Below are 19,162 nucleotides of genomic sequence, written 5' to 3' on the forward strand. Positions count from 1 at the left end.
GTCTTCTAAAGTCTAGTGACCCCTCCTGAATGTGCATTAAGTGTTTGACATTATGCATTGGCGACACGGAGTCGTGGCCAGGACAGTGAGATTGCGTGATGCCGGAGCTCTCAATAATTCACTCTGCCATGGATCACTACATTGGTACCAACTGCTCATTCTCTGGCTCACAGTAGCGTTGTCAAGGAAACTGGTGACCAGTTCTGTGTTGGCCCAACACTGGAACTCCAGCTCCAAGATGATTTAGGGAGGGGCTAGCGCTTAATCGTTGCCTACCCCTTATTTTCTCATCTCCCCTCAGCCAAGCACCACTAATACACTTCGTAAAGTGTGGGCACATTATGTTGGTAGCGATCTGTTCACAGGCACAGTATCAAATGTGGGGTGCAATGTGATTGGCAGACATTTGTATATGATGCCCCTAAATTCTCTTCCCGCTCGCTCAAATTGGATCATTTGCCTGGTGATCCATCGTAGCAGATTTATATTGTAAATTCAAGGATGCTTTTCATCCTTTTTCCCCTTGATACCCACCGACGCTTTGTCAACGCGAGATCTATTTCTGTGGCTGCTGTTTCTCGTCTGTTTTCCTGTTTGAATGCTCTTCACACTGATTGATGGAGAAGACATACAATTGTGGCTCTGACTCCTGTTCTTTTGTCATTTAAAGGTCTTGGAGATCGCAACTATTGCACTGTACAGTTTTCCTCATCCAGGCTGGTATGTGCTTTCTATTTATGGATGCAAGTAATTGTGCTATAGTTTTGATTTCTGCTTGATGTGAACTTTAGCTTGTCTAGCACCCAAGATTAATGTATTGGGTGTTTGCTGAGATCAAGCTGTTGCAAGACTTTTCGTGGGTGCTTGCCATGCTCTTGCATTGTGCTGACACAACATGTATATTATCTCTGTCAAAACCTGACTTACTTATCAATTTTTCTGTGTGAGTTGCAGTTGTAGAGCTATTGTGATGCATCAGTTTGAGTAGTTGTTATATATTGAGTATGTACTTACTGGGGTGGCAAAGTGGTAGATGTTGGATGTTGAAGATTAGGTAACGCCCGCAATCTCTGTGACCTGGAACCTGCGTGTCTCCCCTCTCTGGGACCTAGAACCTGCGCGTGTCCCCTCTCTGTGACCTGGAACCTGCACCTCTTCAGACCCAATGGTGGATGCAGGCCCAAATACAAGGAGCAAAAGAGGCCACCAGTCTATTGTACCAAGAAGGGTCACTCCGAGCTAACTCTCACTAATTCTCGATCTGCTGCTAGAGAGACTGACTTCAACCCCAACCTGGGAAAAAAATTGGAAGGATCTAGTACAGGGAATTAGATGTGCAGGGCTGGCATCTGGTCCAAAGTCATGAGGTGAGTATACATTTTTTTGGTGTAGTAAATGAGTAAACATCTGCACCCATGCGAGAAGACTAGTTTCCTTTTGCCCTCCGTTTAGTAGCGGAAACGTATTCAGCAAGTGGCGTGCGGCGCCATCCATTGGGCATGAAACATGCTACACTGAGCTCGTGAGCAGTTGGACTTCTAGTCAGAAGCCTCCCTGACCGGTGTAGGAATAGGGAAGCAAGACATAGCCTCGACTTGGGCAGATGGGATCTGGGGTTGACTCTGCGTGCATTATACACAACAGAAGCTCTGCTGGCGCTCCGGTGATGGCCAAGGGATGCCGCTCTCCAGGAGGGTAGCGCCTCAATGATAACCTTGCTTACTTCAGTCCTGGTGTTGGAGCCGCCTGGATCATGGTAGATCGCCCTTGCTCACACAGAGATGAAATGGGATCTCAGTGACCCGATGACCTCCTCTCTAAAGGATCCTCCCCCTGGGGAGGTGGATGTTCCCTTTGTGAACTTTGTGCTTATTGTAGCAACCAGACTCTTGTCTGCAGGGATCAGATGGTAGTTCTGGTGGCCATCTTGAGAGTACATAGAAGCACCGTACGGTGCCATGATCCTGCATGTATTTTATAGCTACTCAGTGGTAATAGATTCATTCATCATAGGTACTAGCTGCGCTCTACATGTGCGCTCCTGCAAAACTGTGCCCACCCCTGTGCAGCTGGTGGGGGTGAGGGAGAGGACCACGCTGAGACTGCAGTTGGCTATGTACCACAACGCTTCCTCGCCGAGACCTCTGCCATTCCAAAAGCAACCTGTTGCCTTATAAAATTTACTTCCAAGCTCCTGTATTTTTTTGCTCTGTAAGTAAGAAGTGCTATTATTTACTCCAGTGCAACTCATTTTTTTACTGTCAAAGGGTGGAAGGTTGGTAGCAGCAGCCAGGATCCGTGACTGTGCTCTTTTATGAGGCACATGCATTAACTCACTGAGCTATCCTTTTGAATTTAAGGCATCACGCACTATGATACCAGAGGAAATAAAAATGGTTCAAAAATAATTTAAAGGGCCCATACAGTGAATGTCGCAAAAAGTCTCAAAACCTCAGGTGAATCATCAAATAAACATTTTAGGACGCCTGTTGGTGATTTAGAGATGTGGAAATGGGCAAAGAAAACGGTTTTCTCCTCGCAGGATTGGCCTTTTAAGGAAATTACAGCCATCAAACTAGTTTATCTGCTTCCTTAGGACGATAGTTTGTTTCCGGCTTGCCTGCTTGATCCTTAGGCGCTATGCTCTACACCAATCTTCCTTAAGTGGCCAGTCTGCTGCACCTGCCTGGCTGCTCTACTGCAATGCTTGCCAAACTTTTTAGAACCACTATCAAGTTTTTAGAGCTACAAATATTTGTGACCCACCTCGCTTAAATGGACATGAGGAGGACCAATTTTTTTTTTACTGTAACTAAAGCATTGTGTGGTATCATTGTCTTTTACACGCATCACGCTTTCCACTGAAATTAACACTAAATTTGCACATACATACAGTTTTACTGATAAACTATTTCACACAAATAATAATGTGTTGAAATCGGGTTTCTGTGAATATAATATGTGCATCACCAACTAGAGTTTAGATTTGTTTTGAGCCTATAATCTTGGTTTCCAACACAGTGGTTCACTTTTGTTCTCCTGACTGCTCAATGTGTACAGTTTATTTACAGGTATTTACATGTAAAAAAATTACCTCATATGGTCTTTCCACTCACGCTCCCTGTACCCCAGCAAGACTGGTGCATAATTCACTTGACTTTTCTTTCTCTGAGTGCAAAGTGAGAGGAGTTTGTAAACAGTGCATTGTTTAATAAAAAAAAAAGTTGCAATTTTTCAGAAGATATAGCTTGGCATTTAGCCTCTGTCTTTGATGCTCAGCAGAGGTGACAATATAAACACACATTTTAAAGGCATACTCATTTATTGCATGGACTTTTCCGACTCACTAAAAATCGGTCTGTGACCCACAGTTTGGGAAATACTGATCTGCTGTGCCACTCACTTCCTCCCCATACTTTTTAGGTCTTGCATGACAGCATAGCGTCATGCAAGCGTCATAGTGTCTTCACACCTATTGTTACTACTTCTTTAAACTATACATAATGTGCTTTGGCTCCCCACAAGCTTAGCTGTATCATTCCACACTATGGAGTATTTCCATTGCCTTGCACTAGGAACTCTTTTACATCTCACACGTACTTTAAATGAATAAACATTTTATAAATAGAACAATTTTTTTCATTTTTTTCATTTTTCATTGCAGCACGCTTTTTTAAAATGTTTTAGTTAGGTCTTAAAACGCAAGCCAGATCGATTAGCTCTGACAATGCTGGTTTCTTTTCCAGTTTCATAATTATGCTCTAGTACATTGCGTTGCTTGTTACTTATAAATCAGGGTTATATGTTAGTCTGCAGTGCTCTACAAACTAACTGGTAGATGCATCAAGCATTTTTGCGAGCGCAAACAGTGCGATTCGCAAAATTCGGCCGTTTGTGCCCACAAAAATGGCATTTGAGATGCATCAAGGGTTCATGCACTTGCAATTTAAGAATTTGCAAATAATTGCAAGTTCTCAAATTGCTATTGCATTTAAGGAATCACAATTTGCGATTCCTTAAATGCAATGATGTACCATTCAAAGATAGCGAATTTGCAATTTGGGGCAGCTATTTACCGCGAAGTCTAACTACGTGGTAAATAGCAAAAACTTTAGTGCATTTTTCTAAGTTGTATGTTACTCACACAAATGTACTTGGGACATGTGTGTGCGCAACACCAGTGAACATTACCATTTTAGGGGTGCAACAGGGTGTCCTTTGGACACCCTGGCACCCTTGAAATCGCTTCCTTATTTGCGATTCGCAAATTGCTAATCGCAAATAAGGAATGACTCCCCATTCATTCCTATGGGCCTTTAGGAAAGCCATTCCTTATTTGCGATTAGCAATTTGCGAATCGCAAATAAGGATTCAGTGGAAATCGCAAAAAATATTGCGATTCCTACATGCATCCCGTTTTGCGAGGGTTTAGTAGCGAATCCTTAAAACTCGCTATTAAGGACTCGCAAAACATGACTTTGATGAATCTGGGGGTAAATTCCGAAGTGTAATGTGTGTGCAGGTGTGCACCATGTGTGGGAGTGCAATGTACCATACAAACCCTTGTTGCATGAACCTTAGAGGAGCGTTGACCCCTTCTGATGCCAAGTACTTGGCTCTAGGGTGAGACACCGTCCATACATTTAAAAAATTGTCTGTGATTTGGATCTCACATCCGTTGTCCGTGATGATCCCTTTTACGGATGCCTTTTGTTCGTAATTTTGGGCATTGCAGGGAGCAGCGCTGTTCTCCTGCGAGACGCCTCAGCTCCCTGGTGGGTTTGTCTTGCACTCCTCCTCTGAGCCTAAGAGCAGCCCCACCCTGCCCATTGTCATTCTGTATGCAGTTTACTGTCACATACAGAATGACAATGGGCCAGTCTAGGCTGTTAAAACATGTGGTGGGTCTCCTCTGTCTCAATGCAGTGCATTCTGTTTTAACCGTATTGCCCAGCTTACCCAACATGTGCGACTCCCATCACACGTGGGAGGTCACATTATTGACCTGATCTGCACCAACTTCCCGGTATCTCCCTGCGATCCTGAGCCCATGACCTGGACTGATCACTTTCTGATCAGGTTCTCCTGGGAAGCCTCTCGGCATGGCAGACATACTAAGCCTTCCCCTGGTGCACAAGCTAAGAAGGTTAATCTTCCAGCTCTCTCAGAGTTATTGGTTCAGTCCAGACCCCTTCCGGACACGGATTTGGAAGGGGCGGTGGCCAACTTTGATCACTGGATCAGTCAGGGTGTCAGGTCCTGTGTTAAGGGTCAGCGGGGCAACTCCAGGCGCTCCTGCCCCCCGCAGCCATGGTATTCAGTCTCTCTTAGAGATTTGAAACAGGGCTGCAAAAAGCTGGAGTCTGCCTGGCATCCGAATTACTGTACCCTAGACAAAGCGCTCATTCGGGCGGCCCAGAGGGAGTATTATATGGCCATTAGAAAGGCAAAGAGCGATCACTTTGCAGAGAGGATTATGATGTCCCGAAATAACAGCAAGGAGATTTTTACGATTGTGCGTAGTTTTCTTTCCCCGTGCGCTGAACAAAGCACCCTTCCCGTATCCAATGAGTGGTACGAGGAGCTCTCGTCTTTTTTCATCGACAAAATTGTTAAAATTCAGGAGTGTGTGTGCCACGTGGCTGGCACTTCGGATTCCTATCCCTCAGTCTCCAGGGTTTCCCCTCGAGATGGAGCTGCCACGTTTGTGTCTTTTCTTCCCACTACTGAGGCGGATGTGCTGGCGCTCTTGAAGGCCCTTAAATCGGGCTCCCCTGTGGATCCCTGCGCTGCGCGGGTCTTAGCTGGGGTAGCTGAGGTAATCTGCCCAACAGTTGTGGATATGGTTAATCTCTCTCTTCAGTCAGGGTGGGTCCCGGTGAAATGGAAGTGTGCGAAACTCCTTCCTCTCCTGAAGAAACCGACTCTGGACCCCTCGCAGCCGGCTAACTACCGTACTATTTCGCTGCTTCCAGCTCTGGCAAAAGTTTGCAAAAAAGTTGGGTTCCGGCAGCTAGAGGCCTTTGTGGAATCATCAGGGGCTTTGCATCCAGCGCAATCAGGCTTTAGATCTGCCTACAGTACAGAGACCGCTCTGGTGGAGATGTCGGAGGCTATCAGAGTGTCTGGATGGGGACGGCAGGGCTGCCCTCATCCTGCTTGACCTCTCTGCCGCCTTCGACACGGTACCCCACCAGAGGCTCCTGGACAAAACGTCGGCAGTAAGCATCTCGGGCCTGGCTTGGCAATGGATAGCATCCTTTCTGAACTCTCACTCACAGCAGGTGTGTATGGCCTCGTGCTCCTTGTCGGTCAGGGATTTGGGGATGGGGGTTCCTCAGGGCTCGACCCTTGGCCCCCTCCTCTTTAATATCTACCTGACGCCGCTTGTCCAGCTGGTGGAGGAGCTGGGAGCCAAGGTGATTGCGTACGCTGACGACACGCAGCTTCTGTTCACCTGGAAGGATGATGTCCTGGACACTGACAGGGCGCAACTGTGCCTTGCTGCAGTGTTCCATTGGCTGGCCAAGGCTTCCCTCAAATGTAATGAGGATAAGTCCGAGATCCTTCTCTATGGCCACTTCCCAGTGGATTTCAGACGCCGTGTGTGGCCTCCAGGATTCCCCTGCCCGGTACCCACATTGGGTCCTGCAAAAAATCTGGGCTAGTGAGGATCTCCGTCTTTCAGACCACATTCAAAAGCTTACGGGCACCTGTTTTGGAACCCTCAAAATGCTTAGAAAATTTCTCCCTCTGCTCCCTAGGGCAGCAAGAAAAATGGTCACCAGAGCCATGATTGTGTCAAGATTAGATTACGCGAATGCATTGTTTGTTGGGCTTCCAGCCTTTCTTTTGCAGAAGCTTCAAATTATTCAAAACGCTGCAGCTAGGCTCCTTTTTAACGCCCCTACGCGTTCCAGGACACGTCCATATCTGCGGGAATTGCATTGGCTTCCAGTGGTCCAGTTCAAGGCGTTGACGCTGGCACACAGAGCACTGCATGGATTGGGCCCTGTTTATCTTCGGAAACGCTTTGCATTCTATGTGCCTAATCGGCATCTGCGCTCAGCGGCGCTACGCAGAATGGTTGTACCACGCTTCCCCAAGGCTCGACTGGGAGTAAAATCCATCTCGGTCAAAGCAGCGGAAGCCTGGAACCTACTGCCTGTGGGTCTCCAACAGGTTTCGGTGTTCCAGACCTTCAAGAAGCAGCTCAAAACACACCTGTTCAGTTCAGTGTCTAAGCTCCTGTTCTCTTATTTGCTCTCATATCTCGGTCGCGCCAGGACGCTTTAGAGTAACAGTGCGCGTTACAAAAACCATTCTAACATAACATAACATAAAGAAAAATGTTGCATCTCACCAGATGGAAGAAATCTACAAATTCCAGTTCATGAAAAGTAGCCAGCGAAAGAAGTTAAAAAGAAGGGGTTATTATAATTCTTTCATAGTCTCATCATTTTAGAACTGAAGCCTTTTCAAAATTATATACAACTAAGCCATCGTTGCTACTAATTATTTTATGCAACTAACAACCATCGTTCAAGCCAATAGTCCTGGCTTGTTGTAGGTGTAATGTATTATTAATCTGGATGCAATAACAGAAGTAGCAGAATACCAGTCGGGCAGCACACTCTGTAAAGCACCGATTTTTAGCTACTGTTTTTAAGCCACTTCCTTAATTACATTGAACAACCCCTTTAGAGACCACCCCTTCCCCCCAGTTTTTTCATCCCACTTAAAGCTCTGGAAACACCATGTCACAGTGACCACACGACCTGGCACTATGCATCATGCGTGACTCATGACTTCAAAGTTTTCAGATTGCTCACGTGCAGGGACATGGTGCACCCTCTCCCACTCCTCCCTTGCTTTAGGAACTACAGCTGCAGTGGAGTGCTTGATGGGCTTCTTCTGTTTCCAACTCCACAAAGGCTCCGCTCATAATTAATGTGAATAGGTGAGTTAGTGAAGGAATGGGTAAATGGCTGGATGTATTAGTGAAAGCATGAATGGATGAGTGAAAGGGTGAATGGATGGATATTGAAAGGATGGATGAGTAAGTGGAAGGATGGATAAGAGAGTAAATAAATGTATGGGTGGAATCGTGGCTGTATGGTTGGAATGATAGATGTATGGGTAAAAGTGTGGATGTATGGGTAAAAGAATGGATATATGGGTAAAAGGGTGAATGTATGGGTAAAAGGGTGGATATATGGGTAAAAGGGTGAATGGATGAGTGACCAGGTGGATGATGGGTGAATGGATGGATGAGTGTAATGATGGATGGATGGATTGATGAATTGTTAAGTGAAAGGGTGAATGGATGGACGGATGAGTGAAAGGGTGAATGGATGGACAGATGAGTGAAAGGCTGAATGTAAGGATGGATGAGCGAGTGAAAGGGAGGGTAGATGGGCAAAAAGATGGGATGGATGAGTGAAAGGATGGATGGGATGGATGAGTGAAAGGATGGATGGATGAATGATTGGGTCAATAGATGTATTTCATGCATAGATGAGTGGATGATTGGGTGGATGGATGGGTGAAGGGATGGCTAAGTGAATGGGGGATGGAGAGAAAAGGAGGGTGGATGGATGGGTGAGTGAAATAATGGATGGATGATTGGGTGGACGGATGAGTGAAAGGGTGTATGGATGAGTGAACGGAAGGATGTAAGAAAGTATGAGTGAAATAATGCACAGATGAGTGATAGGGAAGGTGAAGAGCTGGACGAAAGGATGGATGGATGAGTGAAATGGTGAATGAATGGAAAGATGAGTGACTAGGTGAATTGATGGATGAGTAAGTGAAAGAATGGGTGAAAGGAAAAATGGTTGGTTGGGTGGAAGTGTGGATGAAAGTGAAATGATCGATGGGGTGAAAGGGTGGATGGATGAATGAAATGGTGGAGGGAGGAATGGATGAGTTAAATGCTGGATGAAGGATAGATGAAGGATAGGTTTGAAAATGGTTGAATAGGTTTGGATATGGATGGGTACACAGATGGAAGGACAGAATGAATGGTGAAAGACTGAAGGACGGATGAAAGAATGAATGAATGAATGCCACACCCTGAGTGACTCAGCCCACCATTCCAAACCGGCACATGACGTTGGGCAGCAATCTCGGAACACGGGCTTGAAATGCTCCTTCTGCCTGCCAAAAAGCAGAAATGAATCCCTTGTACTGCGCCGTGGTACCACAAGTGACGTTCCGCTGTTGTGCTGCTGGGCAGCCCTTCTCCCATGCCACTTGAAAACAGCGGGAGCAGCCCTCCACCTGCCCCGTAGCCATGTGAGATGCATGAGCGCACCGCTCTGTGCAGCCCTTCTGCGGAGAAAGGTGGGCAGACAACAGCACCAACGTGACTAGAGTGCCTTCCACAACAAATTTTTTTCTTTCAATAATTTGCACCTCTAAGAATATTGCGCCATGGGTTCACCAACCCTGTGATCCCGCCCATGCTACACACTGCCTACCAGTATGAATGACTTCTGACTACTACACCTGTTATCCCTCAGTGTCTTAAGTAACAGTTCCTATACATTGACTTTCACATTTATGAGTCATGGTCTCTATATAATGTGTGTAATGTCAACTCCTATCTAACCACTCTGACCCACAATAATACCATATTGCTCAGCAGTCTGCAGCCAATTATAGCTCATTCAGGCTGGTTAATAACAACCTTTTCCTGCTTATTGCTCTTGCCCTCAAAGAAGACATGTCCTCTGTGGGTCTTGTGTGATATTGGGGTACAGGCTACGTTGCTGAGCTGGCAAAAATGTGCCAAGTTATTTGTTTTCGCCGTTGGCAAAGTTTCACGTTTGTTTCACTTCGCCCCTGGTAAGCTTTTCTGCACGTTACGAGATAATAGCCACAAATCAGAACAAGCAAAGATTAAAAATAAATGTAAACCTTTCCCCTGCAAGCACAGCTGGCAGTTTTACTATAAACGCTGGAAAATAAATGAATGTTTTTCTCTAGAAGTTTTAATCTTTGTGACACAAATTGTTACAAACGGACAATGTTTGAGCATACGTGGGCACGCGTAAAACCACTCAATTTAGTAAAGATGTGGCGCGGAGCTTTGGACCAGGATGTCGGATCTTTCGACCTGCCACTGCAGGGCAGGGAAGGCAGGTGGCGGTATTGATTTTCCCAATCTCACTTGTGAACACACACTAGTGCCTGCACCTATTTAAAGTCTGTTTCCCTTCTCTGCGCTGCCCTCCCCTCCTGACTGTCGCAAACCGCCTAAGCTCCTCTACTTTTTTCCAAGAATTAAGTGCTGGCCGGTCTCTCTGACGCACGCCAGTGACGTCACGGAAACGAGTGACCGTCGGATGCGATTGATGAGATGGAAACGGGCTATGTTGGACGCTGAACCACTCGTGGGGGGTGTGACGTGGTGGAAAACTAGCACATTACTGCTGCGTGAGAGGAGACATCGTGGGCCTTGCGCTGTTTCTACATTTCACCCGGGTGAAAGGAGTCCCACGAACGTACTACAAACCCACTGGGTCCCTTAGTACTGTGCCTGTCTCTCTCCATGCAGTTCTCGGCCTTCAGCCGAAGTGGGCACCGTTCAGGGAATTTTGCCCATTAGGCGAAGTGATACTCGCTTGCCGTCATCTGTTGATCGAGTGCTTAATTTGTAAAATAAGTATTGGGACCTTGACCTGAAGGCCACTGCAGCTTGCACTATCAATCAATCAATCAATGCATTTGGCCTGTCACACATTTGGCCTGACTACCCATTGCCCCTGACAACGCTGCCAATGGCGGTACCAAAACAACTACTAACTATCTCTCTCCTGCAAGTGGTCACTTTAAGATATTCCAGGTCCCCATAGCTAAAGGAAAGGCTGGGGAGGCAGGTATTAGTAATTTTTAAAGTATATTGTTTTTATAAACAACCGTTCTGCTAATCTCTAAATAAACTGAGGAGCGCCACCATGCGGCAGACTGTCATAAGTGTGTTGATGTCAAGTAAGTGCTGGTGCCGAGCACCGGAAACCAATTAAGTGCCTGTACTGGGCAACATCAGCTCAAAATAAGCACGGTGTTGACCCCATCTGTGTTTCGAGAACGAATGTGGGAGCACCGTCCAATAAACGAATGCACACAGAAACTCATCAGGCTTTGCCCTCGGCACTTTATTGATAAGCTTAACTAATGCTTCCTTCTGTGCATTAATGGATTACACTAGTTAATATGCATTTTTTAATGATCAAGCCTTGGACGGCAACCATTTTATGGAAGTATCTGTCGTATTGTATAGTACAGGTCGCGTTGTTTATTTATTTATTTGAAAGTTTTGTATAGCGCGAACGTGACCCTTGGGTATCAGAGCGCTTCACATATACAGGTACAATACAATAGGTTGTTGATAGAATCTTTTATGTGGTACCTTGAAAGTGGCTCATTAGCAAATGTCGTTACCGTATTTGCAAATATAGAATCTGCAGTGACCTCATTCCTGTGCTCCAAAAACACAGACTCTACCTTTTCTGCCCTGTTTCTACTCCAGTCCCTTCCCTCTCCTATCTTTGTGCCTAGGTGTATGTGTAAACATTGAAATGTTTTTTGCTACAGAACAGTATTGGTTTTATCGAGGTTTGTTGAACTGGAGGAGGTAGGCATACAGTGATTGCTTAGAACAATGTTGACTTAATGCAGTAGTGTTTATGTAGGAAGAGCCACCCCCCCCCCTTCATCCCACCACTCTCTTAAAATTGGATGAGGCTCATGTGAACGCCGTGGGGTGTGTATAGGTTTCAGGCCTAACCAGCATATAGCACCGCTCACAAAAAGTGACCTGCACGCATGTATACAGTTCCGAGGAGTGACCACGCGCACTCGCTTCTCTATTTCATTTATACATTTGCGCCGCGTCTGACCCTGGGGATGTGGAAGCAGCAACAAAGTATTGTAGAGGCCGGGTGACATTTTACATCCCTTCCAAATTGAATTTCCCGGACACATTCAACCAGTTGTGGCTGGTCCTGTGAATCAATAGTGGGGGAGGGAAGAACGGCGATGGTGGGCGGGGGTGGGGGATAGATGCATTTGAAAAACCCACCAAAAAACCCTTACCTGTGGGTCGACCGACTGACCAGCCGCCGCCTCAATTCTGTCCTCTTCCTGGCTTCTGCTGGAACAGGAAGCAGGATAGGCTCTCCTCAGCCAATCACAACGCTGCAATGCAGCTTTGTGATTGGTCTGAGCGCTGTGGTTTGCCATTCAGATGGAGAGTGGAACCTCTGCCTCTGTAACAGTGTTCTCTTCTCCAGTCACAGCCAGGGACTACACTCGTTTGAACCAGGACACGTTGCGGTCCGCTGTTGTGTGTCCCTGCTGTACAGTGACCATAGTTCAATGGACGCCCTACACCTTCCAGATCTCCCTCTCGAATGGTGTGTGAAACTTTCATCCTGGATGGCGGTATCGCATTATGACTAGGTCCCTCACCGACAATCCTGAAGCTGTTGCTCAATGGATCAGTCTGGCCTTGTCATTTGTGCTTTTCTGCTCCCTTTTAGCGGCCTGTACATCCAGTACTGTGGGCTTCCACAGTGGCTTAGAGGGAATACAGTCCTGAATGGCTCTTTGCATCAGGAGGTCCACTGGTGCACAGTTTATCGTTCTGTGGGGAGTTTGTCGATATGCTTGTAGGATCCTATGGAAGCAACATTCCATGTCCACCCCTACTCTGAGTGTTCTATACAGGGTGCGCATGCAAATACTCCACCTCTCCATTAGCTTGAGGCCATCGAGGGTTACGTTCTAATGCTTAGTAACAGCAAATATTCCTTAAATTCATGCTTATTGAATATGGGCCCATTATCCGTCTTCACTACGTCTGGTAGTCCCAGCACATTGGGCCCTTTCTCTTAAATTGGCTTCACCTTGGAGAATGTGGTGGACTGTATGACCTCAACCACTGGGTCCTTGGTGTGGCTGTCCAGGATTAGGGTGGTTAGCCAGACATCCGAGTAGCTCCAGAAGTCCATGCTATCTTGGGACCACAGAAATGGTTCTTCTGTGACGACTGGTGCTGGTGCCGTATCTCTGCTTCTGATCGCATGAGTGGCTTCCTCAAGGCGCTTGCTTAGGGAACCCGTCCTGGTATTCCCCTGTGAGATACCCCGGCAGGGTATCCACAAGGTGAAAGCCAGGCATCCCGCCGCGAGGGGCCGTAGTGGAGATTAAGCAAGCTATTGCCCAGAGTCGCAGAGTGTGACCCCGTGAGTCGAGTAGGCACCAGAGCGAGAATTGTCGAGTCCGTGGAATTTTTGAGCCCGAGACCCGCCGAGGCGGGGAATCGAACCCTGGTCCACGGCCGATCTCAGCTTCCGGGTCTGCCGCCTCTAACCACTGAGCCACGCTTCTCCACATACCATCGGAGACCTATGTGGGTTAAAAAGGTTGCGATGCACAGACCGATAGGCTGGTTCTAGTTCTAGCTGATAGTAGCCAGCATCTAAGTCCAGTTTGGAAAACCATTGGGCTCAATTCAGGTCTGCCACAATGTTCTCCACCGTGTGGGGGTTATGGTTATCCCTTCTGATGACTTTATTTGGGAGACGCAAGTCTATGCACAGTCAGATTGTGCCTGGCTGTTTCGGTTTTGCGCAATCACAATGGGTGAGACCTACGGGGTTGGACTGGTGACCACCTCAAACACTCCTGGTTCATCTAGGTTCCTCAGCTCCTTTTTCACAAGCAGCCACAGATGGAATGGGACCCTCCAGTAAAATTGGTTGGGCTGCAGCTGCACTTCCCACCGCTTGATGCGAGGCAGAATGTGCCGGGATGTCCCTGCAAATAGAGGGACTAGAGTGCAGTTATGCTGTTGTTCTCACAGTCTCATCAGTATGTAGTCAAACCTTAGTACCCTTTAGTCTGCCCAGCCATTTTAACAGCTGAGGGAACTCCAGCATGATGCTAGTTGCATGTGATCATGGATTTGTCAGACAAAGACGACGAGCCCCAAGCTTTCTGCTGTGTGGCAACCTAACAGCCTACTGGTGCCTCATTCTGTAACGTGGATTTGTGCTGGTGTTGTCTTAGTCTCTTACAACTACGACTTCCACCACTTCTTTTAATGTTAATGGCTTCTTGCCACCATATATGTAAATCCTCGCTTTTGTTGGTGCTAGCTTGAGGCATAGTAGCAGCCTGCCGAATTGTACGGAGCCCATTACATTGACCGAAGCTCTTCCGGTTTCCTTTTATCCCTGCAAATGTGGTAAATACCTTGCTGTCGTCTTCGTCCATGTATGGTCTCTGGCTGCCACACACTGGTGGGCCCTCTGTCTCGTTCTTCCCCATCAACAGCTACCACAAAGTGGATCTCACCTTGCCTCTGTTATCCGGCCGGAGCCCTTGTCCTTCGCTACTGCACACTTTGGTGAAGCGATTCATTCATCCCCATCTGGAGCAGGACTGACCTTGGGCAGACAGGTGTTTGGTACTCTGTGTTCAAGGCCACAGTTGCCACACCATCATCTCTGGTGGTTTCGCCCCACTGGGTGTTCGAGGTCAGGCAGGCCATCGTTGTATGACCCACACTTGCTCCTCCATGAGCTTAACGGTGTGGTTCGTGCTCGTCTGTACTGTCCCTTGTGCCACTTCTGCCTCGTCTCATCGGCCCAGCTGTCTGCCAATTTGTGCGACCTTGCCAACATCAGTATGGCTTCCACGCTGTACCCAGGTTGGATGAACCGCTGGAGGACCGCCTACTAGTAGCCTTGAATTAGTTGGGCTCTAATTTCGTCCTGCTATTTTATATAGCATGTGACCACCAGTGCTTCGCCTGCTGCAGCTCGAAATGCTCGCTGGCAGGGTTGTACTGAGGGGATGAAGTGTCTGTTCAAAGCTGACACAGCTGTGTCTAAATCCGCACCAGCGCCTTTGTTGCGCGGTGTCTGAAGGTTCTACCTAAGTGCGTTTACCATGACCTCTTGATGGCGCTGTATGTTTTCCTAGGAGGCTTGGAAGTAGTGCTTTAGGCGTCTAACCCATTGCCACCAGCGTGGCAGGGCAGTCGCAGGGTGCGCTAGCTCGCTGAAGGGAAGCAGCTCAGTGACTGAAGAGTAGGTAGCTGGTGGGGGTGATGTTTGTTGTTTCTGTTGCATAGGCTTGGCAGGACTGTCTGGGTCCGAATACAGCTTGGATAATACAGGCTCGGCTTGTACAGTGTTGCCAATTTTGGGCAGTCTACATGCACAGTGCTGTCCTGTCTCTGCACCTCTTATGCGAGTGCCAAACGCCTTCTGCACTAGTTCTCTAGTTGCCACTTTATTGCTTTTGGTTCCCCAATTCTTATCCTCTTTTTACCCTGCTTCAAAATGGCCTCTCTTCTGTTGTTATGGTCCCCATGCTCAATGCGGCTGTTTCTTCTTTTAAAAAAAAATAAAATGTTCCAGCACACATCACCCAGGGCAGGCTCACGAACCTTCCTCAGCGTGTTGCTGGACCGTTGGCGCAACCTCGCAGCACGCACACACCGTTCGTCGCTCATGAGGAAGTGCTTCGCGATCTCCCCCAAAGGCATGCCACTACACACATGGTGCGGTGTGCGGCCGTAGCTAGCAGGTAGCGCTGCGGCTTAGCCCGTGCCATGAAGATCGATTTCATATGGAAACCTATTCATTCTGTGCAAAAAGCATCAATTGTTAACTTCCATTCTGCTGCTTGTTGTGCAGCCCCAATTTTCTTTTTCTTGACTTGTGTGCATGAGGTGGTGATTTCATTGCCTGCACACACTAACTTATTTTGTATAGTAGGGCTGTTATGGTTCTACTACGGCCTCATTTCTCTTGAGAGTTGGGGTATGGTGGACACAGATGTATCTTCTATACATTTTGAAAGTTGGGGAGGACTATTACTAGGTGGGACCACATATGCTTCTCAAAGTTCTTTATTGTAGCAACATTAGATGAAGTCTCATGTGGAATTGACGTTTTGGGTCTTGTAGCAGTATTGTTTTTGCTGCTCCAAATGAGGCAGGGTTCGTTAGCTCTCTAAGGGAGTCTTAAGTGGGTAGTAGTGGGGCTTCATGAAGTGTCTGTCTAGTGGAGGTGTGGGTTTGTGTGAAGAGGTGGGTGGTATTGGTCACTGTATTGCTAATGTCTAACCTGCAATCTTTGTTGTAGGAAGCCTGATGTAATGGGGGTCCTGTCCCTTTGGGAGATGGTGCGGCTGGTGAATATGTTCATAGTCTTCCGGTTCCTGCGGATCATCCCAAATATGACGGTAATGGTCACTTACTGTACTATTTCATGTGCTAAAAACTGAGCCAGTGTTCTGTTGTCCACCATCAGATCTAGATTTTGGGCATCCTGCTGCTACAGCATAATGATGAACTTTAGATGTACGGCAGCAGAAAAGATTGGGTGGGGGGTTGCCCACATTGCACAGTTTGCGCACAAACCTGCTCTGTTGTCCTCTAATTTGTAGTTAGGTGTGTGGCGAAACTAATACCTTATGTCTGAATACTGTATCTCCAATTCTGATTAGACCATTGTTCTACCTTTAATTTCATCCCTGTCCATCTTTACAAAATTTCACCTCCCAAGCGAGAAAAGCTATGAGTTCTGACTGTCCTTTCGGACCACACCTGGTCCCTTTCTGAATATACCACTACTCTTTGTCCTTCAGCTCAACTAATGCTGTGGCGCTGCACTTGCAATTACAGTTTTCTCCACCATACACGCTGTCGCCAATTCACTTTTTACTGTGCATCATCAACGTTGGTCTATCGCTAGGTCTGTTTCGGATTTTAACCCAGCAGAAAATGCTCTAAAAAAACTCTTGGCCAAATATCTGCATGTGGTGTGTTGGATTCAATAACGATCTATCGACCTACGACTCCTGCTCCTTGATGGATTAGAAGGCCATTCGAGAATGAGAGGCCCGGTATTTTTGTATAAGGCCTGTAGAAATTCCCTAGAGTGGTCCCTATCGCCATCAGGCAAGTTTCCTGATACAGTATGATGACCAAAGAAGTCGTTCTAAGGAAACCACAAAAAAATGCCACAAGCAGTACAGTTTTTTGCTGGTAGAAATGGTCTTGCAACCTAGATCTTACAGATGTGATGCAGTTCCCCATTGTTAGAAATGGGCTCTCTAGTTGGCAGTGGTATGCACCCCTCTTCAAGTAGGTCATCTCACTTTATTCGGAGTAAGGGAGTCGCACAGCTAAGATAATCCCTGCTTCACCCCCTTGGTAGCTAGACACAGAGCAGTCGGGCTTATCCCAGAGGCAATGTGTAAAGTATTTACGCCTACCCACATGTACACACACACACACACACACACACACACCATTAAGAGTCCACATCAGTTTAGAAAAATAGCCTATATCTATCTGAAAGAAACCCAAAAAAATCCAACATACACAAATCAAGATATCACTTTTAAAAGATTAAAACCAGTTTAGTCCATAAAAATTAATGAGTGAGCTTATTTTGGACAAAGTACCTTAGATGCTTCAAGAAAACAAGGATGCTGCAAGGCGCCGGGAAGTATCGAAAAAGCATGCTGCCTAGATAAACTGGTGCGTTGCACCTACCCTGCATTCTTTTTTGAGTTGTCAGCATTTCACAAGGGCCAATCCATCACTCTTCCACCCTTCTTCCTGTACTCTCTTTATCCCTTCAAGGTGGAGGAGCCTCTGCCTAAGCTACATCCCAGGAGTATGGTATATTACATAAACTGCTCCTTGTGGGGTGTGCAGGCGCTAAGAAATGAAAAGCGGTAACCAAGTGCATTATCTCACATATGGTTACCCTTCAGATTAAGTTCATCTGTGCCTTGACAACCCCATGAGAGCCACGTTAGTTTCTGCTGCCCTCGCTATTAGTGTTCCAGTGACTGACGCTTGACGAGCAGCTACATGATTATTCTCACATACTTTTGCCACGCCTTATTGCCACATGGCTCAAGCACACGAGGATGTATACTTTGTCAGGGCTGTGGTTTTGTTGAGACCTCTCAATGCGATCCACCTGGAGGGTATTGCTTTGGGAGTCATTCATGAGGTAAGGAATCTGCAAGAAGAATGATCAATCTTTGGTTACCATATTTATGTTGGATAACTATTTTCGGCTCATTCCTCACCACCGTCCCTTGAATCAGTCCTATCATTAATAAGATTCCAAGTTATGCAATTCGCTTTCTACAGTTATTGTCAATGTAACTTGTGGTATTTCAGTGCCTCTATTGGGTGAAAAAAATGTACCAGGAACTAACATAAATGTGCCAGTTAGCACCATATGTACTCCAGTGTTACGCCCTGTGCACGCAAAACTACGGTAGAATCTTTGCCACATGGCAGCTGTGTAAATCTGTTGCTATGGGAAATATGTTTCTGGCGCCGATCTCGTCTCTGGGGGTGATTTATAAGTTGTGGAATGTACCAGAAGATCAAGTATCCATCGGAAAAATTGTTAGTCAAGGTAAGTAACTTTTACTTTAGTGCTGTGTCAAACCCACTACATTGACCCATAATTAAAGTAAAATTATTTGAATTATTTTATATTTAAATGTATTGTTTAATTGGCCTAATAATAATTAAATATAATTAGTATCTTTAACGTAAACCTAAAGTATATGATTTTACATTAATAAAGGGTACCTTTTTATTAGTGTGAATTATCCTTAATAGTAATACTAAGCCTACCCTTATTTAGTATAATCAAATAATTATCCATGACATAACGGTATTTCTAATACATACCCACCTATTTTTAGTTTGTTAATTAATTTTAACTGGAGTCCACTCTTAATTTCCTTTTTAGGTAGAGCCTCGAGTCAGCGCGCTTGCGCTAAGCTGCAAGAGTTATTGTAGTGGAGTATGGAGTAGAAGCCCCACCCACTCTATGCCGATGTTTGTCATTGGCTTGTGTCATTGTCCTACGTAAATGCTGGCTTCTGATTCGTAAATCGGCTTGCTAGTCCTTCCTTAGTACCGCCTTGTCTACAACTATAACCTTCCATGGCGACTGGCCTCTATACTACGGTTGTTACAGAGCATGGTTTATTTTAGTCTTTAAGCACTCTTTTCTTTATTGAATTTATTACTTGCAAGCACGACATGCTTTGCTACATTCAGCACGCCACGCCCGCTTTCTGTTGTGTTTGCCCACCC

The 19,162-nt window shown here is 46.3% G+C and overlaps 1 protein-coding gene across 1 annotated transcript in view; it reads left to right on the forward strand.

The window, feature by feature from the left end:
• The window catches only part of TPCN2 (two pore segment channel 2), a 228,681-nt gene that overhangs the window by 165,527 nt on the left and 43,992 nt on the right, over positions 1–19,162 (forward strand). The window contains exons 17-18 of the mRNA XM_078684245.1: positions 671–720; positions 16,167–16,266. Of these exons, the coding sequence (XP_078540371.1) occupies positions 671–720; positions 16,167–16,266 (150 nt within the window). The remainder of the gene's footprint in view (positions 1–670; positions 721–16,166; positions 16,267–19,162) is intronic.

The sequence above is a fragment of the Lissotriton helveticus genome, chromosome 3_2 (genome assembly GCF_964261635.1).
Source record: "Lissotriton helveticus chromosome 3_2, aLisHel1.1, whole genome shotgun sequence".
In the NCBI taxonomy this organism is placed as follows: domain Eukaryota; kingdom Metazoa; phylum Chordata; class Amphibia; order Caudata; family Salamandridae; genus Lissotriton; species Lissotriton helveticus.